The following is a 22,066-nucleotide window of genomic DNA, read 5'->3' on the forward strand; positions in this document are numbered from 1 at the left end:
GGATATGCGGGAGATTCAAATTCAGTGAAAGATATTAATAAAAGTCACATAAAATTTATCTTATTTTTAGTAAGTAAATGGACTAAAACCGGAAATTTAATAAATAAATAATAATTGAAAGCGTTTGAAATTTAATAAAAATGCGTGAAAGGATTTTGAAATAAAAATGTTCGAATTAAAAATATTTTGAATCGGTAAAATTTTGAAAAAAATACAATATTTCAAACGGAATGAAAAAGAATTGAACTTGTATAATTTCTAAATAAAAGCGTTTAAAGTTGGAAATAAGAAAATTAAAAAAAAAGCTTCGAAAAGGCAAAATATTAAAATTAAATTTTTTAAATTCGGATAATTTCTTTTGGGAAAAGTGGAGATCATCTCATTTATAATTTATGACGTTCAAAATTGAACAATTTTATTTTGAATTTAAGAATATGGAACTAAATGATTTTAGATTGATATTTAAAAATGCACACTTTCCAAACGCTAAAAATTCAATATATTCTGATTGGAATTATTTTAAACAGATCATTTAAAATTCGGAGAAATAAACATTGCATTAATTCTAATTAAAAACATTCAAAATTGAGTAATTTAAAAAAGAATTCTTTGAATTTGCATGAATTTAAATTGGAAACAATTAAAATTTGACAATTTGAAAATAAAAATGAAATAAAATATTTTAAAGTAAGAGCTTCAGAAATTCTAGAAATCTACTTTTTTAGCAAACTAAAAAAATTATGAGTTAACATAAAAATTTATCAGACAAATTTGTTTAAAATCGAAAAATAATCTCACCCTTATTTTCAGCGTCCAATATAGAAAAATATTTAATTCTGAACCTTAAAAATTTTATTATTATTCTCAAAGAAACGTTCAAAATGAAATTTAATCTATGTGAGAAATATTTAAAAATGTATATTCCAGAAACATGGGACTTAAAACAATTCAAACGCTTTTTTACTCTAAACGATTTTTAAATTGTCATTCATTTTTCAATGTCAACTCTTTCCTCATAAGATCGTCTAAATTACAAATTTTTGTTTCAAGGTTTTGAATTTTGAAAGTTTCCGTTTAAAATTTTTCCATTAAAAAAAATTTTTGTATTTGCAGAAAAATTATTTTGTACAAATGTTTAGCTTTTTCAAGTATAAATAAATGTTTCAAAATTCTAATGTATACATATTTTTAGGTTTTTACAATTATTATATGTTTTAATGGTAAAAACTTTAAAGTTTTATTATACCTGTCAAAAAAAAAATTGTAAATCACGTTTTTACTAAATGTGTATTCCACGAATTTAAAATCCCATCGGCTTTCTTTTTTTTCCCCCGTTCTATCACTTTTATGAGTGTAATTATATTCGTTAAATTTTATTCAGTTTACAGTTTTTTTCCATTAACTTATTAAGGATAAATTAAATTTGACATGAATTTTATGAATATTTTCAAGTTCTCTTCCAGACTACATTTGAATCTCCCGCATATTCTGAACTGTCGCAAACAGTGGTGACAGAACGCGGAAATCTCTGGCATGCGCAGTAGTGGTCCTGTGTATTTTTAAATTGACACATGGCGTTACATAACCTAAAAATACACAGGAATAACTACTGCGCATGCACGAGATATCCACGTTCTGACACCACTGCTCGCGAATGGTCCTGAACCAATAATAAGAAAACCACTAAATAAAAAATGGTGACTTCGGCGCCTTAAAGTATACACACGCATTTGCTAATGTATCCTGTATTCAATATTCCATTTGGAAATGGCTTAGGCGGCCCTCACTTTTTACGTGTGGATTCCCCCGATTTGTGAACAAGGCTATTTGCAGGCCACTTCTGGCACTGGACTGAAACCGAGAGTTTGGTGTATTTGAAAACATGCTTCCTGCTAAATTTAAAAGATAAGATTTCTTTCCATAAATTTCTGTAATTAATCAGAGATTTATTATAGAAAGACTATTGATATTAATTAATGAAACTTATGCTAACTAAATTTGACAAAGTACCTGCAAATCAAAACTATTGATATTTATACAAAAAGTTACTTTGCCTTATATTTAAGCAACAAAATGAAAGGTGCCGATTCAGGACCACCTGTTTGATGCCAAATCAGGACCCACAGTGCCGACTTAGGACCGCTCTCCCGTAATTTAATTTTTATTTATGAATTTTTTCAGGGCCCATTTTATGGCCTTAGATATTAAGTAGTTCGACACACGTTGTGTATTCGGGATTTAAAAGCGTATGATACATAACAAAGAAAAGAATGAAAATATTAAAAATTAGTAAAAATTCTGGAAATAAAGTAAAATCTGGATTTTACTGGCGTCAATTCTCGAAAACACTAAATCCAGAATCAGGAAATTTCAATTTGACTGTATTTGCCAAATACTGAATACCAACAAAAGAAACACTGTATAATTTTTACAAACATTTTTTCGAACTATACTTAATTCAAATTTTAAAAACCAAAAATAAAAGCATGCGATGCAAATATTGAAATATCTTTTAAATATAAATATATTAATAATTAAGCCCCGCGATTTTATTTTCAGTCAAATTATTATATTATTGATATTATTATTAATGCATGTCTTCTTTTTAAAGATAATTTTGTTGTTTTAATAATATATTTTAATACAAGCTTGTTTAGAATTTTTTAAAACTATATCACTCATTCTCCTACTCAAATGCAAAATAAATTAATGGTACCAAAAAAGAAAATTCAGTTGTTAAACATTTAATTCCTTTTGTTAAATTCTTTTGTTAATTCTTTTTGTTTTTGTTAGTTGTTAAACTGTTCATTTTTTTGTTTGAAAAGTCTTCTCTCATATTTTAAGTAAAGATTGCACCTTATTTATTTAAAAATGTGAAATTTTCTGTTGAAAATCGTCTTTTTTATTAATTTAACTATTTTTGATTTAGAATTAAAATGTTTCTTGGTAAAAATATTAACTATTAAATTCTTAGTGGAAAATTATTTTTTTTGCTTAAAACTTGAAAATTTAACTATTCCGTTGCAAATTTTCTTCTTTTAGGTGAGCATTCTTTTTTTTTAAGCTAAATAATAAACCAGTACATTTTTGGTTGAAAACTAATGCATTTTGGTTGAAATATCAAATATTAAATTTTTGCTGAGAATTCATATTTGATTATTTAAAAATGTAACCTATTCGAATAATGTAATTTAATTCTGTTTTTTTTATTATTTCAAGAAAAAAATTGCTGAAAATAACTATGATTTGTTTAAACAATGATATTTGTAAAATTCCATTCATATTTACCTTGGCTCTAAGTGAAAAGTGGAGAAAAAGGTGAATATTTCAGAAAAAACCGCAACTTTTAAGCATTATAAAGAAAAAAAATTATTTAAAATAATAATTATATATTATCAAAAACAATTATTAAATTAATTAATTATTAACGCACGCTAAGTGTCAAGCTGACAAAAAACGGAAAAATATGAGAAAAAGCTTAAACTATCGAAATAGATAGTTAATACACTATTATCATAAATAATAATAAATTGTGTAAGCAATTATTTTGCTTATATTTGATTAACTATTGTCCTGATCTAACTAAAAAATTAAAAATATATTGAAAAATTTGGAAAAAAATGCGTTTATCTAACTCTATTTTAAGAGAAAATTGCTTTAACCATAATTAATCGTTTAAATAATTGAGGCACGCATATAATTAAGAGTATAAAGTAGTATTTTATATATTGAGAAACATTTTTAATAAAAAAAAACACAAAAATCCTAATTACTGCTAAAAACTCGCAAAACCCAATTTTTCACTTACGGGGTTTTGAGACCCCATAAAAGAGACTTACGGGAGTGTTATTTAAAAAGGAATTGTCTAGCTATACTAATTTTTCTTTCTTTATTTTATAACTAACAGTAAACTATTTAATATATATTATCTATTTTAACCGGTGAAACCTCACTATATGTATATAAATTTAAATTTTTGAAAAATAATTTCAAAAGTATATGAAATTACGTCAGAATTCTACTTTTAGGAATTGTGCAGTAAATATCTGGTCTCTTCGTGGCTCAGTGGGTCTGACCGGGAATCTGAAAGACCTGGGTTCAAATCCCAGCGGAGCTTGAGACCAATTTTTTTTTTAAATTCAGGATTGAAAATCGATTTTCAAAGAATACTGATTTTAGACTAGAAAAAAACCATTAACATTAAGTTATTTAACACGCTAATGCACATTCCTAAATATATGTCATAAAAAACATTCATACCTGAAGATCTGATATGAGCACTGTATATTCAATTTTTCGCTCCTCGAGGAAAGTAATTACGTCTGTAATTATCTTTGGTGAAACTAAAACATCCGCTGACCTAGAAATTTAAAAAAGCGTTTATTTGCGAGTAAGGATTGACCCTAAACTATTTTTACAAACCTGTTTTTAACAGGAAAAGTCCAGAATTTAATATCTTCTGGTTCAGTTTCGTACATCGAGCGAAGATCGTTTACATGTGAATTTGTAGTTGGAAGGATCCTCAGAAGTCGAAAATCCTTGTAACTGATTTTATTAGAAATTGACCTTGAACTTTTTGACTCGCCACTAATAATATTGTTAAATAGATTCGTCACCGTGGCTAATACTGTTTCGATTGTTTCCATGAAAGAGAACTCTTGTTTTCGAGAAATCCTTGGAAATGATTTCTGATTTGATACATTTTTTGATTCATTGTTTGGGTTCATGCTCATAATTGTCCTTTCTGCTGCAGCTTTATAGTCGATTGAAAAATTTCCATATTCTTCTCTGTAGGATTATATTTTTATTTCGGTTAAAAAATTAATTAATTTCGGAAAGCAGAACCGAACGAGCGCTCGAGCAGTAGCCAGGAGTGGGTATAGCGCGCCGAAAACGCGACGAAAGAGAGAACGGATCCGTTCTCTCTTCCGTCGTGTTTTCTGCGCGTCATCCCCACTCGTGGCTACTGTTCAAACGCTGGGCTTGACGCGCAGAAGGCGCGACGAATGAGAGAACGGATCTGTTCTCTCTTTCGTCGCGTTTTCTGCGCGACATCCGCACTCCTGGCTCCTGCTCGAGCGCTCGTTTGATTCTGCTTTCCGAGTCTTCAATTGTATTAACAACAGATTTTACAGGCCAAAATTTTCTAAAAACAGGGCAATTACGGAGATTTTAGTCGCAAATAGAAGAATAAATTCTTTGAAATCAAATGAATGTGTGAACTATATTGAATTCAATTTGAAGCGCTTTAAATTTCTAAACCTTTAAAATAAATATTTAATTTTTTAACAAAGTAGATGAGTCTTATAACAAATGATCAACTTTTCGAGCAGAAATTTGAATTTTCAACCATGAAGATTACTTTTCTTTAAAAATAATAGTTTGATGTTTAGTGGGGGAAATTAATTTACATCAAAAAAAGAATAAATTTTCAACCAAAGAGATTAATTTTCAACTGTAAATTTAAATCTTCAATGCAAAAAATTACTTTTCAATAAAGCAGTCCAACTTTCAACCAAGTAATTGTATATTTTACCAAAAATATAAATTTTGAACCTACCGTGTAATAGTTCATATTTTAAACAAAGAGATTTTAATTTTAATTGAAAAAAATATAATTGAACAAAATACTTAAATTAAATTTTTTCCGAAAAAAGATCTACTCTCTTCGCTTCACTGGGAATCGAACCACAGAACTTCCGATTGCGGGTCGAGTGCTTTTCGACTAAGCTATTAGAGGTAACTATCTCTGATAATAATACAGATTCCTTCAATTTACTTTAACAAAATAGCTAAAATCGATGTTGAAACTCTAACCGATAAAAATTAATTTTTTGACTTAAAGTTTTGAATTAAAAAAAGAAAAGAAAAGTATTTACTAAAAGAGATGAATTTTCAAATCAAAAAGAGGAATTGATTTTTCAGTGAGGAAAAAAATGAAACCAAATGGTTGCAGTTTCAAGCCAAAAAGAAGAAGAATTATCAGAAAAACAGTTAAATTTTTAAAGAAATAGATAGTCTTTTTAACAAAATTAATTAAGTTGCAGCAAATTAATTAAATTTTTTAAAGAAAAGATAAATTCTCAATATTAATGTTTTAATTTTTTAAATTTTTATATAATTTAAATTGCTTAAAAAAAAACTTTTTATTTTTACAAAATGTTTAAATGTTGCAACAAGGAGATAAGTCACTAATCAAACAAATGATTTGTTGACAAAGCAGTAAAGCTTTAAACCAACCAGTTGAATTATTTAGAGATAAAAATAAATTTGTAATGCAAAATTCAATAAATAAATAAAAAAATAAAATGAAAATAACATAAATGCAAATGAAACAAATAAACTCTTAATAAATATCCAAATCTTAAATCAAAAACCGAATTTTGAACGAAATACTTCGATTCAAAAAATTTAATTTTGCGTTAAAAATAGTTTAATTTGACCAAAAAGATAAACTTTTAAGAAAGGAGTTAAATTTAGGATCAAGAAAGACAAACAAATAAGTAAGCAAAGAAAACCTAAAATTTTAACCAAATAATATTATTTTTAACTAAAAAGATGATTTCTTAATCAAAAATAGTTTAAATCAACCAAAAAGACAAACTTTCAACAAATGAATTAAATTTAGGATTAAGAAAATGATTTAATTTTAAATCAAATAATACCGTTTTTAACCAAAAAATATGAATTAATAATCGAAAACATAATAGTAAAAATTTGAACCAAACAGAATTATCTTTTAATCGAAAATAGCTTAATTGAACCAAAAAGACGAATTTTCAACAAGATTATTGAATTTATGATTAAAAAAAACATCAACCGGGTTGTTAAATTTTCAACCATGAAATATTATTGTTCACCAAAAAAAAATTCATCCAAATAATAATATTTTTAACCAAAACAGTTGAATTTTCAACAAAAATTTACATTTTCACCTAAAAAATTTATATTAATAAACTTTAATCTTACATCAAAAATAGTTTAATTCGTCCAAAAAGAAAATTTTTTTACAAAAGTTTTGAATTTAGAATCAATAAACAACAATGATAGTAAAGCAAATTGTTGAATTTGCAATTAAAAATATAAAATTTCTACAAAATGGCTACATTGCCTAACGAATAATAAAATAAGTATCCAAAAAAGATTAATTTTGAACCAAATATATAATAGTAGACATTTCAGTCAAACCGACTTACCTTTCAATCAAAAATATTTTAACTTTTTTTATTAAACACTATTAATTTAGTTCACATTTAATAGGGAAAACGAGAAAAAAAATGTCATAAATAATAAGTGGCATAGTTTATATTTCAATAGAAAAATAAAATCTATACAAAAAAAAATTGTAATCAAGAGACCAATTTTTTTACAAATACAGTTTTTCACTCAAGAAATAAATAAAAGTTCATTTAAATTGTTGAACTTTTAAGTAAAAAGATAACTTTTCTCTAGAAAAATTGAAGTTTCAAACTATAATATAACTTCTCAACAAAAAATTAATTCTCCACAAAACTGATGCAATTTTACTCTACAAACATTATATTTCAAATCACACATATTATTTTTTAACAGAAAAGGAGCATTTAGAAATAAAAAAGTCCAATCCTGAAAAAATGTAAAAGTTACATTTTCAGTTAAAAATAAATTTAAAAAAAGCTTGTCGAGTAAAGAGTTAAATTTTCAACCAAAGACATAAGCCTTCATTAAAAACAATTTCACAATGTATTTTAAATTTAACCCAAGTGGTTGACTTTTTAATTAAAACCGACTATTTTTGAACAAAATAGTTAATCTCTCAAACAAAGAGATGAATTTTGAAATAAAAATATAAATCTTAAAAAATAATGATTTCTTACCAAAGTGATTTAATTAAATCTTTCTAGCCAAATAGTTGAATACTCAAGCAAAGAATAATATTTTCTAACCAAAAAGTTACATTTTCATAAAAAAATAAATTTCTACTAAAATAGAAGAATTTATAAATCAAAAAGATAAATCTAGAAAAATTTGTTTAATGGTCTGTTAAAAAATACTTTAGTTGACCTTTCAGGATAAAAATATGAGTTTTGAAACACGAAATAGTTTTCTACGAAAAAAATTTAATTTATAATCCACAAAGGCGAATTTTCTTCAATAAAAAACGATGAATATTTAACAAAAAGTAACTTTTCTACGAAATAGATAAAATTTTCGCAAAGCAATAGAATTTTCAAACATAATGTATGGTTTTTAAAAGAATTATTTGATTTTAAACTAAACATTTTCATTTTTATCATCAAAGAATGGAATTTCCTTTAAGTCAGATACTTTTTAATTTTTTTTTTTAATTTTCAAAAAAATCGGGAAATTTCCACCCAGAAAAGATTTCAGTTATGTTTTCAGGGCCAAAATATCGAATTAAAAAAAAAAGTAAATTTTTCACGAAATAGTTCAATTTTTAACAAATCAGCAGAATTTTGAACCAAAAAATATAACTTTTCAACCAATTAATTGGATTTTTATTGAAGAAAAACGAAATTTTTTTCTAAAGCAGATCAATTGATCAAAAATAGTTCAATTTTTATTAAAAGAAGATTCCAGTTCCGTTTCTAACACCAAAATAAATAAAAAAAATTATAAAAACGATAATAAGAATAAATAAATAAATAATAATAACAATCTGTTCATTCCTTGATAAATATTTGAATTTTTTACTTTTTAACAAGATTGTTAAATTTAAAACCAAATAGTTCCATGTTTGTCCAAGAAAAATTAAAATTGTATCAAAACAGGTAAATTTTGGAATTAAAAAAACAAATTTTCGAGAAAAATAGTTTTTGTACAAAAAATATTTCAGTTGACTTATCAGCGAATAAAATATGGATTTTAAACAAAAGGTTAATACTCTACTAAAAGAGCTGAATTTTTTGTCCAAAAAGGTGAATTTTGAACAAAACAGAAAAATTTTCAACCAGAAAGAATTTTTTTAAAAGAAAAATGTTAAATTTACCACCAAATAATAAAATTTAAAACTAAAAAGATAAAATTCAGGAGCAAGTTTTTGCGAATTTTCAAAAATTACGTACATGAGCGAAGGATCCTCCAACCTTCCGTAAAAAAGAGTAACAAAATGTTTCGACCCCCCCCCCCCCCCCCCCCCCACCTTGAACTCTTACGTAATTTAAGTACGGTCGCTTAGAAAGCTGTAACTTTGGTATAAAAAATTAAGTTAATTTTCCACTGCACACTCTTTTATTTCCGACTAGGCACTTTCAAATTTAGACTTAAGGCAATGTGATGAGTGTGTCACGTGACCAGATTCCTACCTTACCGACACTTTTCTTATTTCCCAACTTGTTTTCACATGAAGCTCCCAATCTGGTTGAAAATTTGGGACAATAAATAAGAAGCACTAAGAAAGGTAGGTCTCGTCCTACATTTTAATAGTTCCGAAAAGTTTTTTTTGTGAATATTTTTTTCATTTTTCTTAATTATTAAAAATTAGGATCAGACCCACCTTTCTTAGGGCTTCTTAATTATTATCCCAAAGTTTCAACTTGATGTGGAGCTTCGTGTGAAAATAAGTTAGTGAATAAAAAAAGTGTCGGTAAGATAGGAATCTGGTCACGTGACCGCATTACAATATGATACTGCAATATTCTTAAGGTAATGATGATTTACACCTGTATATTTGTGCCACTCAAATGACGTACTGATGGACACTTCCGTTAATTTCGATTGAAGAAGTGTTACTCGTAAATAATTATTGTCTTTACTGTTTACCGAGTGAAAGAAAGCTGCTATTTAGGCTTTGGTGTTACACTTACAGTTAGAATTAAAAAAGAAATTATTAGTCTCTAAATTCAAATGAGTGGAAGTTTTATTAATCCAGTTAGTAAGATTGTGTTATATATAATTATAATAATTACAATTATAATTATTATAATTTTAATTTTAATTTTTTTTATGCAAATAAAATTTTTTGACTTCAGCAGTAGCGTGTTTCGATGAAATAAACTACATTTCAATCTCTCTAAATATAAATTAGTAAAAATTCAACGAATTAAGTCAATACTAAAAATTTTGACTGATAAATCAGTTTAAAAAAATGTTATTAAATAAAATTAAAAATGCTATAAACTCATAAGATTTCAGGTAAAGATATTGTATTTTAAGTCAAAGATATAATTTTTACCCAAATTAATTCATTTTCAACCAAAAATATGAATTTATAACTCAAATTATGAATCTTCAGCCACAAATATAAATTTTTAACCAAAATATTGAATTTTTAACCATAGATATTAATTTTTAACTGAAATATTGAATCTTCACAAAAAAAATTAATTTGTAAAAAATGATCAACAACAAGAACTAAGGAAACTTTTAAACAAATATTTAAAGTTTTAAATAAAACATATAAATTTTCAACCAAAGATTTAATAGTTCAATTTTTATTTAAAAGAGTTCACTTTCACACAAAATAAACAATTTTCAATGATATTTTAATTTTTAAACAAAATTCAAGAATTTTCAAACAAAGAGGGGAATTTTTAAACCAATCTGAAAATAAGAATCTAAAAAAAATATTAGTTTTTCATCAAATAGTTCAATTTAAAAACAAAAATCGTTAAATTTTCAAGCCAAAGAGACGAGTATTTTTGAGAATAAATGAATTCTTAACTAAAAAATATTAATAGTCATCAAAAAATAGAATATAGTTACATTTTCAGTTGAAAAAATTAATTTTCAATTTTAAAAAGAAGTTCCAGCGTAATATGTAGATTTTCCACCAAATACTCGTACTTGAATTTTCAACTAAAAAGGAAACATTTTGAACCAAATAGTGGAATTCACGACAAAAAATTTGAATTTTCAACGAAAAATATTGTAATTAAATTTTTAATTGAAAAATTCGATTTTTACACAGAAAAAATAATATTCAATCAAATATTTTAATTCTCAAACAAAATGAGGAATTTTCAACCAAAAATAGAATAGTTAAATTCTTAATTAGAAAAGTTTATTCTGCACCAAATAGATGAATTTAAAAACCGAAAAGGTTTAAAATTTATAAAATCGTTAGTGTAAAATAAAATTATATTTTACTCACTACAATTTGAATGATTTTTAAGAAGTAAAGGTAAATAGATTTCTCAGGAAATCATTGTCAAACTAATAGAGAAAAAACTAATAGATAATTTTTCAAAAAAAAAAAATTAATTTTTTAATTCATAAATCAAATGGCGCTATTAATGTTTACGCATCTCGCATTTTTTAACAATTTAAAAAATAAGATTTTTCACATATTTCTCAACAGTAGAAATGGCAAATTATTGTTTAATATTAGAAAATAATTCGGGTCTTAACATTTTGCTACCATACTATAATTTTAAAAATGTTTACATTTTCAAAAAGATAAAAATATTAAATTATTGGAAAAACTTATTTTGAAGAATTCGAAAGAATCTACAAACTTTTTAATGATTTCAAACGATTAAAAAAATTTTTTTTTTCAACATTTTTGGGAACATTCTTAATGGTTTGAGTTTCATGTTGAAAAAACAATTTTAAGTTTTGAAGATTTAAAAATCTGTAGAAACAGAATTTTTTTTAGGTAATCTCAGTCTTACAGGCGTAAAAAAAATGAAAAAAATATTCTTAGGAATTATGGGAATATTTTTAATTCTTTTTTTCTGAATGAATTCTGTGACTAAATTGAAGAAGATTACAAAACATTTTTTATATTTTCTAACATTTTAAAAAAAAAGTGTGACAGAATATAAACCAAAATTTTTCCATAATGCATCATTTTAGGACACATTTGAGTGAGTTTTTAAATGATTCAAAAATAATAAAAACTTTCGAAACAGGAAAATTAAGAAAAAATTGAATTGAAGAAATATTTAGAAGATTTGAAAAGATCAAAAATAATTTTAAACCGTAAAATAATTTTAAAAATGCAAAAAAAAAAATTTAACCAAAACCGTAGAAGCTTTAAAATAATTTTGAAATATTTCAAGTGAATAAACAGATTTTCTTCAAATCCATAGAAAAATTTAGAAAATTCTAAGACCATTTTAAATGATTTTTCAAATTTTATAAAAAATTCGATTAAGCTGAAAATGATTTTAGAAATTTTAGAGGTTTCGAATAAATTTAAAATATATTAAAACTTAGGAGCATTTCCAAAAATTAATAAAATAATTTTTTTTTCTTCCAAACTTCTAAAAGAACTAAATACCTTTTAAAAAGACTCGGATGTTTCATAATATTTTGTTAAGTCTTGCAAAATAATTTTTTTTAAATCTTCTACATTCTCTTTTGACACATCTCAATAATTCGAAATACATTTCTATTTTTTTCAAGAATCTTATAAAATTTATATTTATAAATGCTTAAACCAAACTGATAATACATCTTTCCTTGCAGAAAATAAAAAAAAAACTTTTTTTTTGGCTTAAAAAACGTCTATTCGGTTTTTAAGAATAATACAAAAAATGTTGAGTAACTGCGATGCGGAAGGGTTCGGCTAAAATAATCATCGGAAAGTTCTAAAAAAATTCACAGTATTTTTAGATATTAAGAGACATCTTCGTGAATTTCTTGAAAATTTCGGTGTGCGAAATTCGCAATAAAAAAATTCAAAAAATTTTGAATCCAATTTATTTATGAAAAAAATTTATAGGTAACGCCGAGTTCTTCAACATTAATGAGTCGCCCAAACAAGCATAAATCCTAAATTTTTAGATTTTTATACATTTTAGGATAATATGGACGATGCTTAAAAATATAAATATATTTATTCAGATATTCAACCATATATTTATCAAAAATTATCATTTTATTTTATTATTAGTTATTAATTTTTTTCTGTAGGTGGGCCAAAAGGATATATTTATAATATTATGATAAATATTTATAATATTGATTCGTTTTCAATTTTAAAAAAAATTTCTAATTATTTCACAAAGATTTGACAACAATTTCGATGATTTCTTAAATATTTAAAAGATTTCACAAAGTTTTCAAATATTTCGCAAAGATTTCGGATAGCTTTATAAGATGTTACAAAGATTACAAAGATTCCTCAACAATTTTAATAATTTCATAAATATTTTTTTAAGTATTAGAAACTATATGTGAAATTATTGACCTCAGAAAGATTTTACAGAGATTTCAATGATTTCTAAATTATTTCAAATATTTCACAAATATTTCAAATATTTTTCAAAATTTTCTGATTGATGTAAATGATTGCAAAAAGACTTAAATTATTTCATAAAAAATTGCAAGATATTTTAAAGATTACAACAAAATTTCAATGATTTCGCAACGTTTTGAATAATTTCAGAAATATTACCAAACATTTCAGAAATATTTCAAATATTTCGCAAAGATTTCCAAAATTTTCAGAAAGATAACAAATATTTCACAACGATCTATAAAATATTTAAAAGATTTTACAAACACAGTCAAAATTTAAAAATATTTTAATAATTTTACAAATATTATTAAATATTTCAAAAATATTTCCAAGAATTCTTTTTAAAGATTTCGATGATTTCTCAAAGATATCGAAGGTGTCAAATATTTGGCAAAGAAATTGCATAGATTTGAATGTTTTCAGAAAGTAATCAATAGTTTACAAATGATTTCAATAATGCCGCAAATATCACCAAATATTGAAAAAATATTTGAAATATTTCTTATAGACCTCGGAAAGATTTCACAAAAGATTAAAAAAATGTTTTAAAGATTGCGAATAAATTAAAAGTTTTCACGAAGATTACACAAATTTCACTAATCATTTGAAAATCTCTAACAGGTTTCTGAAGATTTTACAAAGATTTCAATCATTTTCCAAATATTTTAAATATTTTGCAAAGATATTAAAAATTTCACAAATATTACCAAATATTTCAAAAATTTTAAAAACATTTCCAAAGGATTTCAGCAATTAAAAAATATATCAGATAGTTCAAAAATAGTCTCAAAGGATTTGAAATATTTCCCAAAGATTAAAAAATCTTTGCAAAGATTTGGAATATTTGGGAAAGGTTTCGCACAGATTCACAAGATTTTAGAAAAATGTCAATGATTTTTTAAAAGTTTTTAATAATTTTTACAAATGTAACCAAAGATTTCAAAAATATTTCGAATGGACTTAAAAGGTTTCACTAAGACATAAATGATTTTCCATTCATGTCACAATGGTTTGAAAGCTTTAAAAATATTTAAGAATGATTTCACAAAGATTTAAAATATTTCTCAAAGATTCAAACAATTGCACAAAATTATTGAATAATTTGAAAATATTTTTAATATTTTAAAAAGAGTTCAATGATATTATGAATATTTTTAATATTTCGCGAAGATCTCGGACACTTTAAAAAGATTTCAGAAAGACTGCAATAATTTCCCAAAGATTTCAACAATTTAAGAAATTCAACAAATATTTCAAACAATTTTCTATATATTTTATAAAGATTTCAATGATTTTCCAAATATTTTAAATATTTTGCAAAGATATTAAAAATTTCACAAATATTACCAAATATTTCAAAAATTTTCAAAACATTTCCAAAGGATTTCAGCAATTAAAAAATATATCAGATAGTTCAAAAATAGTCTCAAAGGATTTGAAATATTTCCCAAAGATTAAAAGATATTTGCAAAGATTTGGAATATTTGGGAAAGGTTTCGCACAGATTCACAAGATTTTAGAAAAATGTCAATGATTTTTCAAAAGTTTTTAATAATTTTTACAAATATAACCAAAGATTTCAAAAATATTTCGAATGGACTTAAAAGGTTTCACTAAGGCATAAATGATTTTCCATTCATGTCACAATGGTTTGAAAGCTTTAAAAATATTTAAGAATGATTTCACAAAGATTTAAAATATTTCTCAAAGATTCAAACAATTGCACAAATATTATTGAATAATTTGAAAATATTTTTAATATTATAAAAAGAGTTCAATGATATTATGAATGTTTTTAATATTTCGCGAAGATCTCGGACACTTTAAAAAGATTTCAGAAAGACTGCAATAATTTCCCAAAGATTTCAACAATTTAAGAAATTCAACAAATATTTCAAACAATTTTCTGTATATTTTATAAAGATTTCAATGATTTTCCAAATATTTCAATGATTTCCCACATTGTTATCATAAAGATTTTAAAGGTTTTGCAAATATTTCGGACATATTTAAAAGATTTTGAAAGATTTCACAACGATTTCAATAAGTTCCCAAACATTTAAACAATTACACAAATATTATAGAATATTTCCCAAAGTTATGACAAAGATTTTAAAGGTTTCGCAAAGATTTCAGATAGTTTGAAAAGATTTCCCGAAGATTTCACAAAGATTTCAATTAATTTCTAAAGATTTTAACAATTTCACAATTTTTATCGAATATTTAAAAATTTTTTAAAATATTTTACAAAGATTTAAATGATTTTATGAAGATTTCACACATATTTTCAATATTTCGTAATGATTTCGGACAGTATAAAAAGATTTCAAAAATACTACAATGACTTACCAAAGATTTCGACGATTAAAAATTTTTAAAAAATATTTTTAAAATATTCTGAATACTTTATAAATATTTCAAGAATTTCTGAAAGATTTCATAAAAATTTCACTGATTTTCAAAAGTCGTCACAAAGATTTTAAAGTGTTAGGATATATTCAAAAGATCTAACAAAGATTTCGAAGATTTTCGAAAAATTTAAATCTTTTGAAAAATATTTTGGAAATATTATGAATAGATTTATAAGAATTAACAGACTTCAATGATTTTTCAAAAATTTCAATAATTTCACAAATATTTCCAAATATTTCAAATATTTGACAAAGATTTTAGTGACTTCCTAAAGTTTTCAAATATTTGGAAAAGATTTCGTATTCGTTATATCGGGCACTTGAAAATTTTTTTGACTGCAACCCGACATGCACGTCTAGGTAGTATTTTGCATTTAACAGGCGCAAAACACTTAATTTCAATTACAAAATTAAAATGATAAAAAAAGGTCGTCTGCGCAGGATGCTTTGATGATAAAACAATTTAAAAATTTCAAAACTTTGCGTAGATCAGTAATCAAATAATAATAAAATCTACAATAATTTAATTAGTCCGTAGAGGATCTAGGGAGGGGGGGGGGGCACCAAGACCTAAATTTCTAGTAAATTTATACAACTTTAAATTGTTTAACCAAATGTAAATTATTTAAACAATTATTTATCCTCCAAAATTATAAAAAATAATCGTATTGTTTGATTTAAATACAATATTTTGTCATTGTTTAGAGTAGTAAATTTGTCTAAAATCATTGTGTGAATATTTAAACAATTATTGTTTATTTACAAATATTCTATAAATTGTTACAGAGATGTCCACTTTTTTCAAATTGGTATCTTGTGCTGCTTTTTGTTGAATAATTACATCATCTTGATATATTTTTTCTGATGTTTAACAAATGCCGATTTGTTGAAACAAATTCAATTTGCTTAAGCAGTTATTTTTCGATAACTAAAGCATATGAAATAAAATAGAAGACATAAAATTAATTACGATTTTAAAAGTAATTTTAGAACAAAAATTATTCAAACAAATTATAATCGTTTAAACAATTAAAAAGTGTTTCTTTTCTTTTATTTCTATACACCATACAGTCAGAAACATAATCGTATGTGTTCTATTTTATTCCATTTTCTTAGCTATCGAAAAACAACTGCTTTAGAAAATAAAGAGTGTTTAAACAAATAAAAATTTATTGAACATTAAAAGAAATCTATCAAAATTATATAATCACTCAACCGAACATACCATATGATACTAATTTAAAAAAAGTTGATATCTCTGGCTCAATTTTTAGAAATTTTGAAAAAAGACAATAAATAATTATTTCAATCATTACGTAATGTTTTTAGAAAAATGTACTACTTCAAAAAATAACAAACAATTACATTTCAGTAAAAAAATACGACTATTTTCTTACATATTTTGGGAATTCATAATTGTTTTAATAATTCACATTTGCTTAAATAATTGAAAATTTTGTAAAAAGTCATGGTTAGTTTTCGAAATTCGATCAAAATGACGGATTTTCTTTTTCCGGAAATGGAAAATTTTGTGTGTTTTAGAGTGTTTTGTGCATTTGACACTTACATTAGATATTAATTTATTCGAATAAACGAGAAAGAAATGATTTTAATTGCATAATTAATTTAAAAATTGAGTACGACGATTGGATGATCCTAATATTTCTTAAGGGAGGGGGGGGGCACTAAAATGAAACATAACCCTTGACCGAAAATAGAATATTTAACTTTCCAGTGATACAACTTAATTTTAAATAAAAAAAAAAACGAATTTCAGCCAAATAGTTGAATTTTGAAATAAGGAATTAATTTTTAACCTAAAAGATCAATTTTCAAGCAAGAAAATTACTTATCTATAGCAAAAGTTAAATTTTCAAGAAAATGGATGAATGCTGAACCCAATAGTTGAACTTTAATTTTCGACAAACAAAAAAAACACAATAAATGAATGTTCAACCAAGTATTGGCATTTTCAACTAAATAAGATTAATTTTTTACAAAAAAGGGTAATTTTTAACAAAATGAATGCAGTTTCAAGTAATAAAGATCAAATTTCAACAAGAAAATAATAGTTGAGAAAAGTAATCTACAAAAAAAAAACACAAATTTGGAATGTAATAGTTAAATTTTGTACCAAAGAAATGATTCGGAACTCGAATAAAGCCCCTTCAACATTAAAAATGAATTTTTAATCCAATAGTTAAATTGTTAAATAAAAAGAATAATCTTCTGAAAGAAATATGAATTTTTCACTAAAAAAATTCATTTTTAGGTAAAATTCAATAGTTAAATTTTTATTAAAAAGACATTCAGTTTACCAACCAAAAAGGAATACGAATTTACAACAAAATAGATCAACTTTAAACCACAGAAATTAATTTTCAACCAACAAGTTGAATTTTCAATAAAAACATTTAATATTTGTTATTTCAACCAAAGAGTACTGCCGTACATATAAAAAATGTGAAATTAAAACAGTTTAACTCAAACAAAAAATACGGCTTTCCAGTCAATTAATAAAAAAATGTCATCCGTAATTTGAATTCTCAAACAAATCAGATTGATTTTTTAAACAAACAGTTGCACTTTTAACCAACATGAAAACATTTCTATCAAACGATATGAATTTTCAAAAAAAATATTTAACAAAAAAAATTCAACAAATGTGGATTTTTTAAGAGAACAGGACGATTTTCTTTGAAAAAATTTGATTTTCAAACATGAAGACTGCATAAATAAATAATTTTTAACGAAATAGTCGAATATTCTATCAAAATTTTTAACTATAGCAATTGGTTTTATTGGTTCTCGACCGAAAAGTTAAGTTTTTTAACAAAAAACGTAATAGTTGAGATATCAATTTAAAAAATTAATTAATTTTATTGTGAAAACAGTTTAACTGAATCAAAAAAGATAATAGTTCTACCAAATAAGATGACATGTTAAAAATATTTAATTTACAAACCGATTATCAAATAATGTACCAAAATATAGAAAATGTTTAATCCAAGAAGATGGATTTTAATTGAAAAAGTTTAATTTTCAAACAAAAAAGTAAAATTGTCGAAAAAAATTATTTTTTGACTAAAAAACTTAATTTTTAACCAACAACGATAAATTCTTAACAAAAAATGTAATACTTGATATCTGAAATAAAAAATTAAAAACAGTTGAATTTTGACACAAATAACAAAATTGTGAATAACAGTTGACGAGTTCACATCCAAAAATATAATGCTATATTTTTGTACCCAAAATAATTAACTTATGAACAAAAATATCTAGATTTTTTTATTGATTTCTATTCATACGAGAGAAATGGGAAAAAGAGGGGAATAGGGAAATCCATCGAAATCTTTGAAATTTTTCATTAAATCTTTGAAATCCCTAAATTCTTGGAAATATTTCTCTAATTTTTTGAAATATTTTTGAAGTCTTTTTTTAATCATTGTTTGTGAAAACTTCTGTACTCGTTGGAAATCATTAAAATCTCTGAAAATATTCTCAAAGTTCTCAGAACCTTTTAAAATTGTTTGAAACCTTTAAAAGGTTTTGAAATCTTTTATATATTTTTATTATTATCAAATTCTTGAAATCTTTTGAAATCTTTATAAATGAATTCCCTGGAATATTTTAAACCTTTGTCAAATCTTTTGAAACATTCTAAGAATTTAGAAAAGTTTAGAAATGTTTTGAAATCTTTGAGATTTTTATATTCTTTTCACACCTCTGCGAAATTTTAATGAAATCTTTGAAACCTTTGTAAAATTGGTTGTATTTATTTGAAATCATTAGAATATTTTTGCAAAATCATTTGAAAAATGTTAAAAAATTTGAAATAGTTTAAAATCATAAAATATTTTTTAAATCTTTGAAATCTGGTGCACTGTTCCCTTTTTGAAATCTTTGCATTTGAAATAATTATAAAATTGTTCTAAAATTTTTGAAATTCTTGTAATCTTTTTTGTGAAATTTTTTGAAATCCTTTGCAATATTGATAAAATCTTTGAAATACTTGTGAAATCTTTCTGAAATCTTTTGTACAAATTTAAAAGCATAAAAATATTTGAAATCTTCCAAAACCTTTGAAGATCGTTTACAATTTTTTAAATGTTATGAAATATTTGACATCTGGTTTATTATATCCTTTTGAAACCTTTGTAATTTTTGTACTTTTTTTTGTATCTCTATGCGATTTTGATGCAATCTTTGAAATATTTGTGAAATCGTTTGTATTTGTTTGAAATCCTTAAAATATTTGAAATGTTCTAAAAAATTTAAACCATTGCAATCTTTTTAAATCTTTTGAAATTATCTAACAAATTGGAAATCATTGAAAATCTTTGAAATGTTCGTAAATTTTATAAATCTCATTTACTATATCCTTTTTAAAATCTTAAAATCCTGGAAATCTTTTAAAAGTTTTAAAACCTTATGGAGAATTTCTGAAATCTTTGTATAATCTTTTGAAATCTGCTAAAAATTTGAAAACGTTTAAAATCTTAAAAAAGTTTTGAAATCCTGAAAATCTTGTGTACTGTATACTTTTTCAATTCTTTATTAAATTTTAAATAAAATCTTTATTTAAAATAAAGAAATCTTTATTTCTTTATTTCTTGAAATCTTTAAAATATTTGTGACATGTTTTGGAATATTTGAGAAATCTTTCTTTAATCTTTGTTTGTGCAATCTTTTGTGGTCGTTTAAAATCATTGGAATCTTTTAAAATTTTATCAAAAGTAAAACTTTTGAAATGAAAAAAAATTTCAAATATGATACTATAAACCCTTCTTAAAATATATGAAATTCTTGCAAACTTTTCAAAGTTCTAAAATCGTTGTGAAATCTTTTTAAATCTTTTGGAATCTTAAACACCTGTTGTAGTGTACCCTAGTTAAAATATTTGAATCAAAAATCTTCATGAAATTTTGATGAAATTTTAATTAAATCTTTGTGAGATCTTTAGTATCATTTAAAATAATTAAAATATTTGTGCAATCTTTTGAAATTCTTTAAAATTTTGGTGAGATCTTTGAAATCCTTGAAATCTTCGAAATCTTTGTGAAATGTTTTGGAATATTTCTGAAATATACCAAATCTCTAAAATCTTTTCAAAAACTCTAGAAATCGCCTAAAAAAATTGAAATCATTCAAATTATTTAATTTAAAATCTTAATGAAATTTTGATTAAATCTTTGGAATATTTTTGAAATCTTTTGTATTTTTTGAAATCATGAAAATCTTTTAAAGCTTTGTGGAGTATATTAAAATCTTCCAAAACCTTTGAAATGTTTGAAATATTTGACATCTGGCATACTGTACACTTTTTGAAATATTTAAAATCCTTGAAATCTGTTGAAAGTTCTAAAGTCATTGTGAAATCTTTTAGAATCTTCGAAAATTTTGTTAAAATATTTGAAATCCTGGAAACATTTTAGATTTTTTGTAATGTTTCGGAATATTTGTCGAATGATCGAAATCTTTATAAGCTCTTTGAAATCTGTGAAATATTTTGAAATCTTGTGAACAAGTTTGAAATAATTTTAAATCTAAAATGTTTTGAAATCTTCAAAACCTGTTTTACTATACCCTGGTGGAAATCTTTGAATTTTAAATCTTCTTGAAATTCGTATGAAATCATTGAAATCTTTGTGAAATCTTTTTTATCATTTGAAATCATTAATATATTTAAAATCTTTGTGAAATCTTTTAAGATTTTGGTAAAACCTTTAAATTCTTGAAATATTTTTGAAATTTTTTGAAATCTTACAGAATTTTTGTTACGCGAAACCTTTGTAAAATCGTTAAAATCTGTGAAATCTTTTGAAATTTAAAAAAATTTGAAATCATTTAAAACTTGAAATGTTTTGAGATCTTTAAAACCTGTTTTATTGTACACTTGTTAAAATATTTGAATTTAAAATCTTCATGAAATTATTATGAAATTTCATTGAAATCTTTGTGAAATCTTTTGTATTCTTTAAAGTAATTAAAATATTTGTGTAATCTTTTGAAATGCTTGCAAGTTTTGGTGAAATCTTTGAAATTCTTGAAATCTTCGAAATGATATTTTGATACAATCTTAAAAGGTTTTGTATTTTTTGAAATCATTAAAATATTTTAAAGCTTTGTGGAGTATTTTAAAATCTTCCAAAATCTTTGAAATTTTTTAAATATTTGACATCTGGCATACTGTACACTTTTTCAAATATTTAAAATCCTTGAAATCTGTCGAGAGTTCTAAAATCATTGTGAAATCTTAAAAATCTTTTAAAATTTTGATAAATTCTTTGAAATCCTTTTAAACATTTTTAAATTTTTAACATCTTTCGGAATATTTGTCTAATGAACAATATCTTTGGAAATAATTTGAAATCTATGAAATATTTTGAAATCTTCTAAAAAGATTGGAAATCGTTTAAAATTTAAATTCTGTTGAAATCCTTAAAACCTGTTGTACTGTACTCTT

The 22,066-nt window shown here is 23.9% G+C and overlaps 1 protein-coding gene across 2 annotated transcripts in view; it reads right to left on the reverse strand.

Annotated features, from left to right (window-relative positions):
- The window catches only part of LOC117167407 (carboxypeptidase B-like), a 48,859-nt gene that overhangs the window by 25,586 nt on the left and 1,207 nt on the right, over positions 1–22,066 (reverse strand). For both annotated transcript variants that reach the window (XM_033352307.1, XM_033352306.1), the window contains exons 2-3: positions 4,423–4,788; positions 4,261–4,360 (exon numbers count right to left, since the gene is read on the reverse strand). In XM_033352307.1, the coding sequence (XP_033208198.1) occupies positions 4,261–4,360; positions 4,423–4,788 (466 nt within the window). The remainder of the gene's footprint in view (positions 1–4,260; positions 4,361–4,422; positions 4,789–22,066) is intronic.

This window comes from Belonocnema kinseyi, chromosome 2 (genome assembly GCF_010883055.1).
Source record: "Belonocnema kinseyi isolate 2016_QV_RU_SX_M_011 chromosome 2, B_treatae_v1, whole genome shotgun sequence".
Lineage (NCBI taxonomy): Eukaryota > Metazoa > Arthropoda > Insecta > Hymenoptera > Cynipidae > Belonocnema > Belonocnema kinseyi.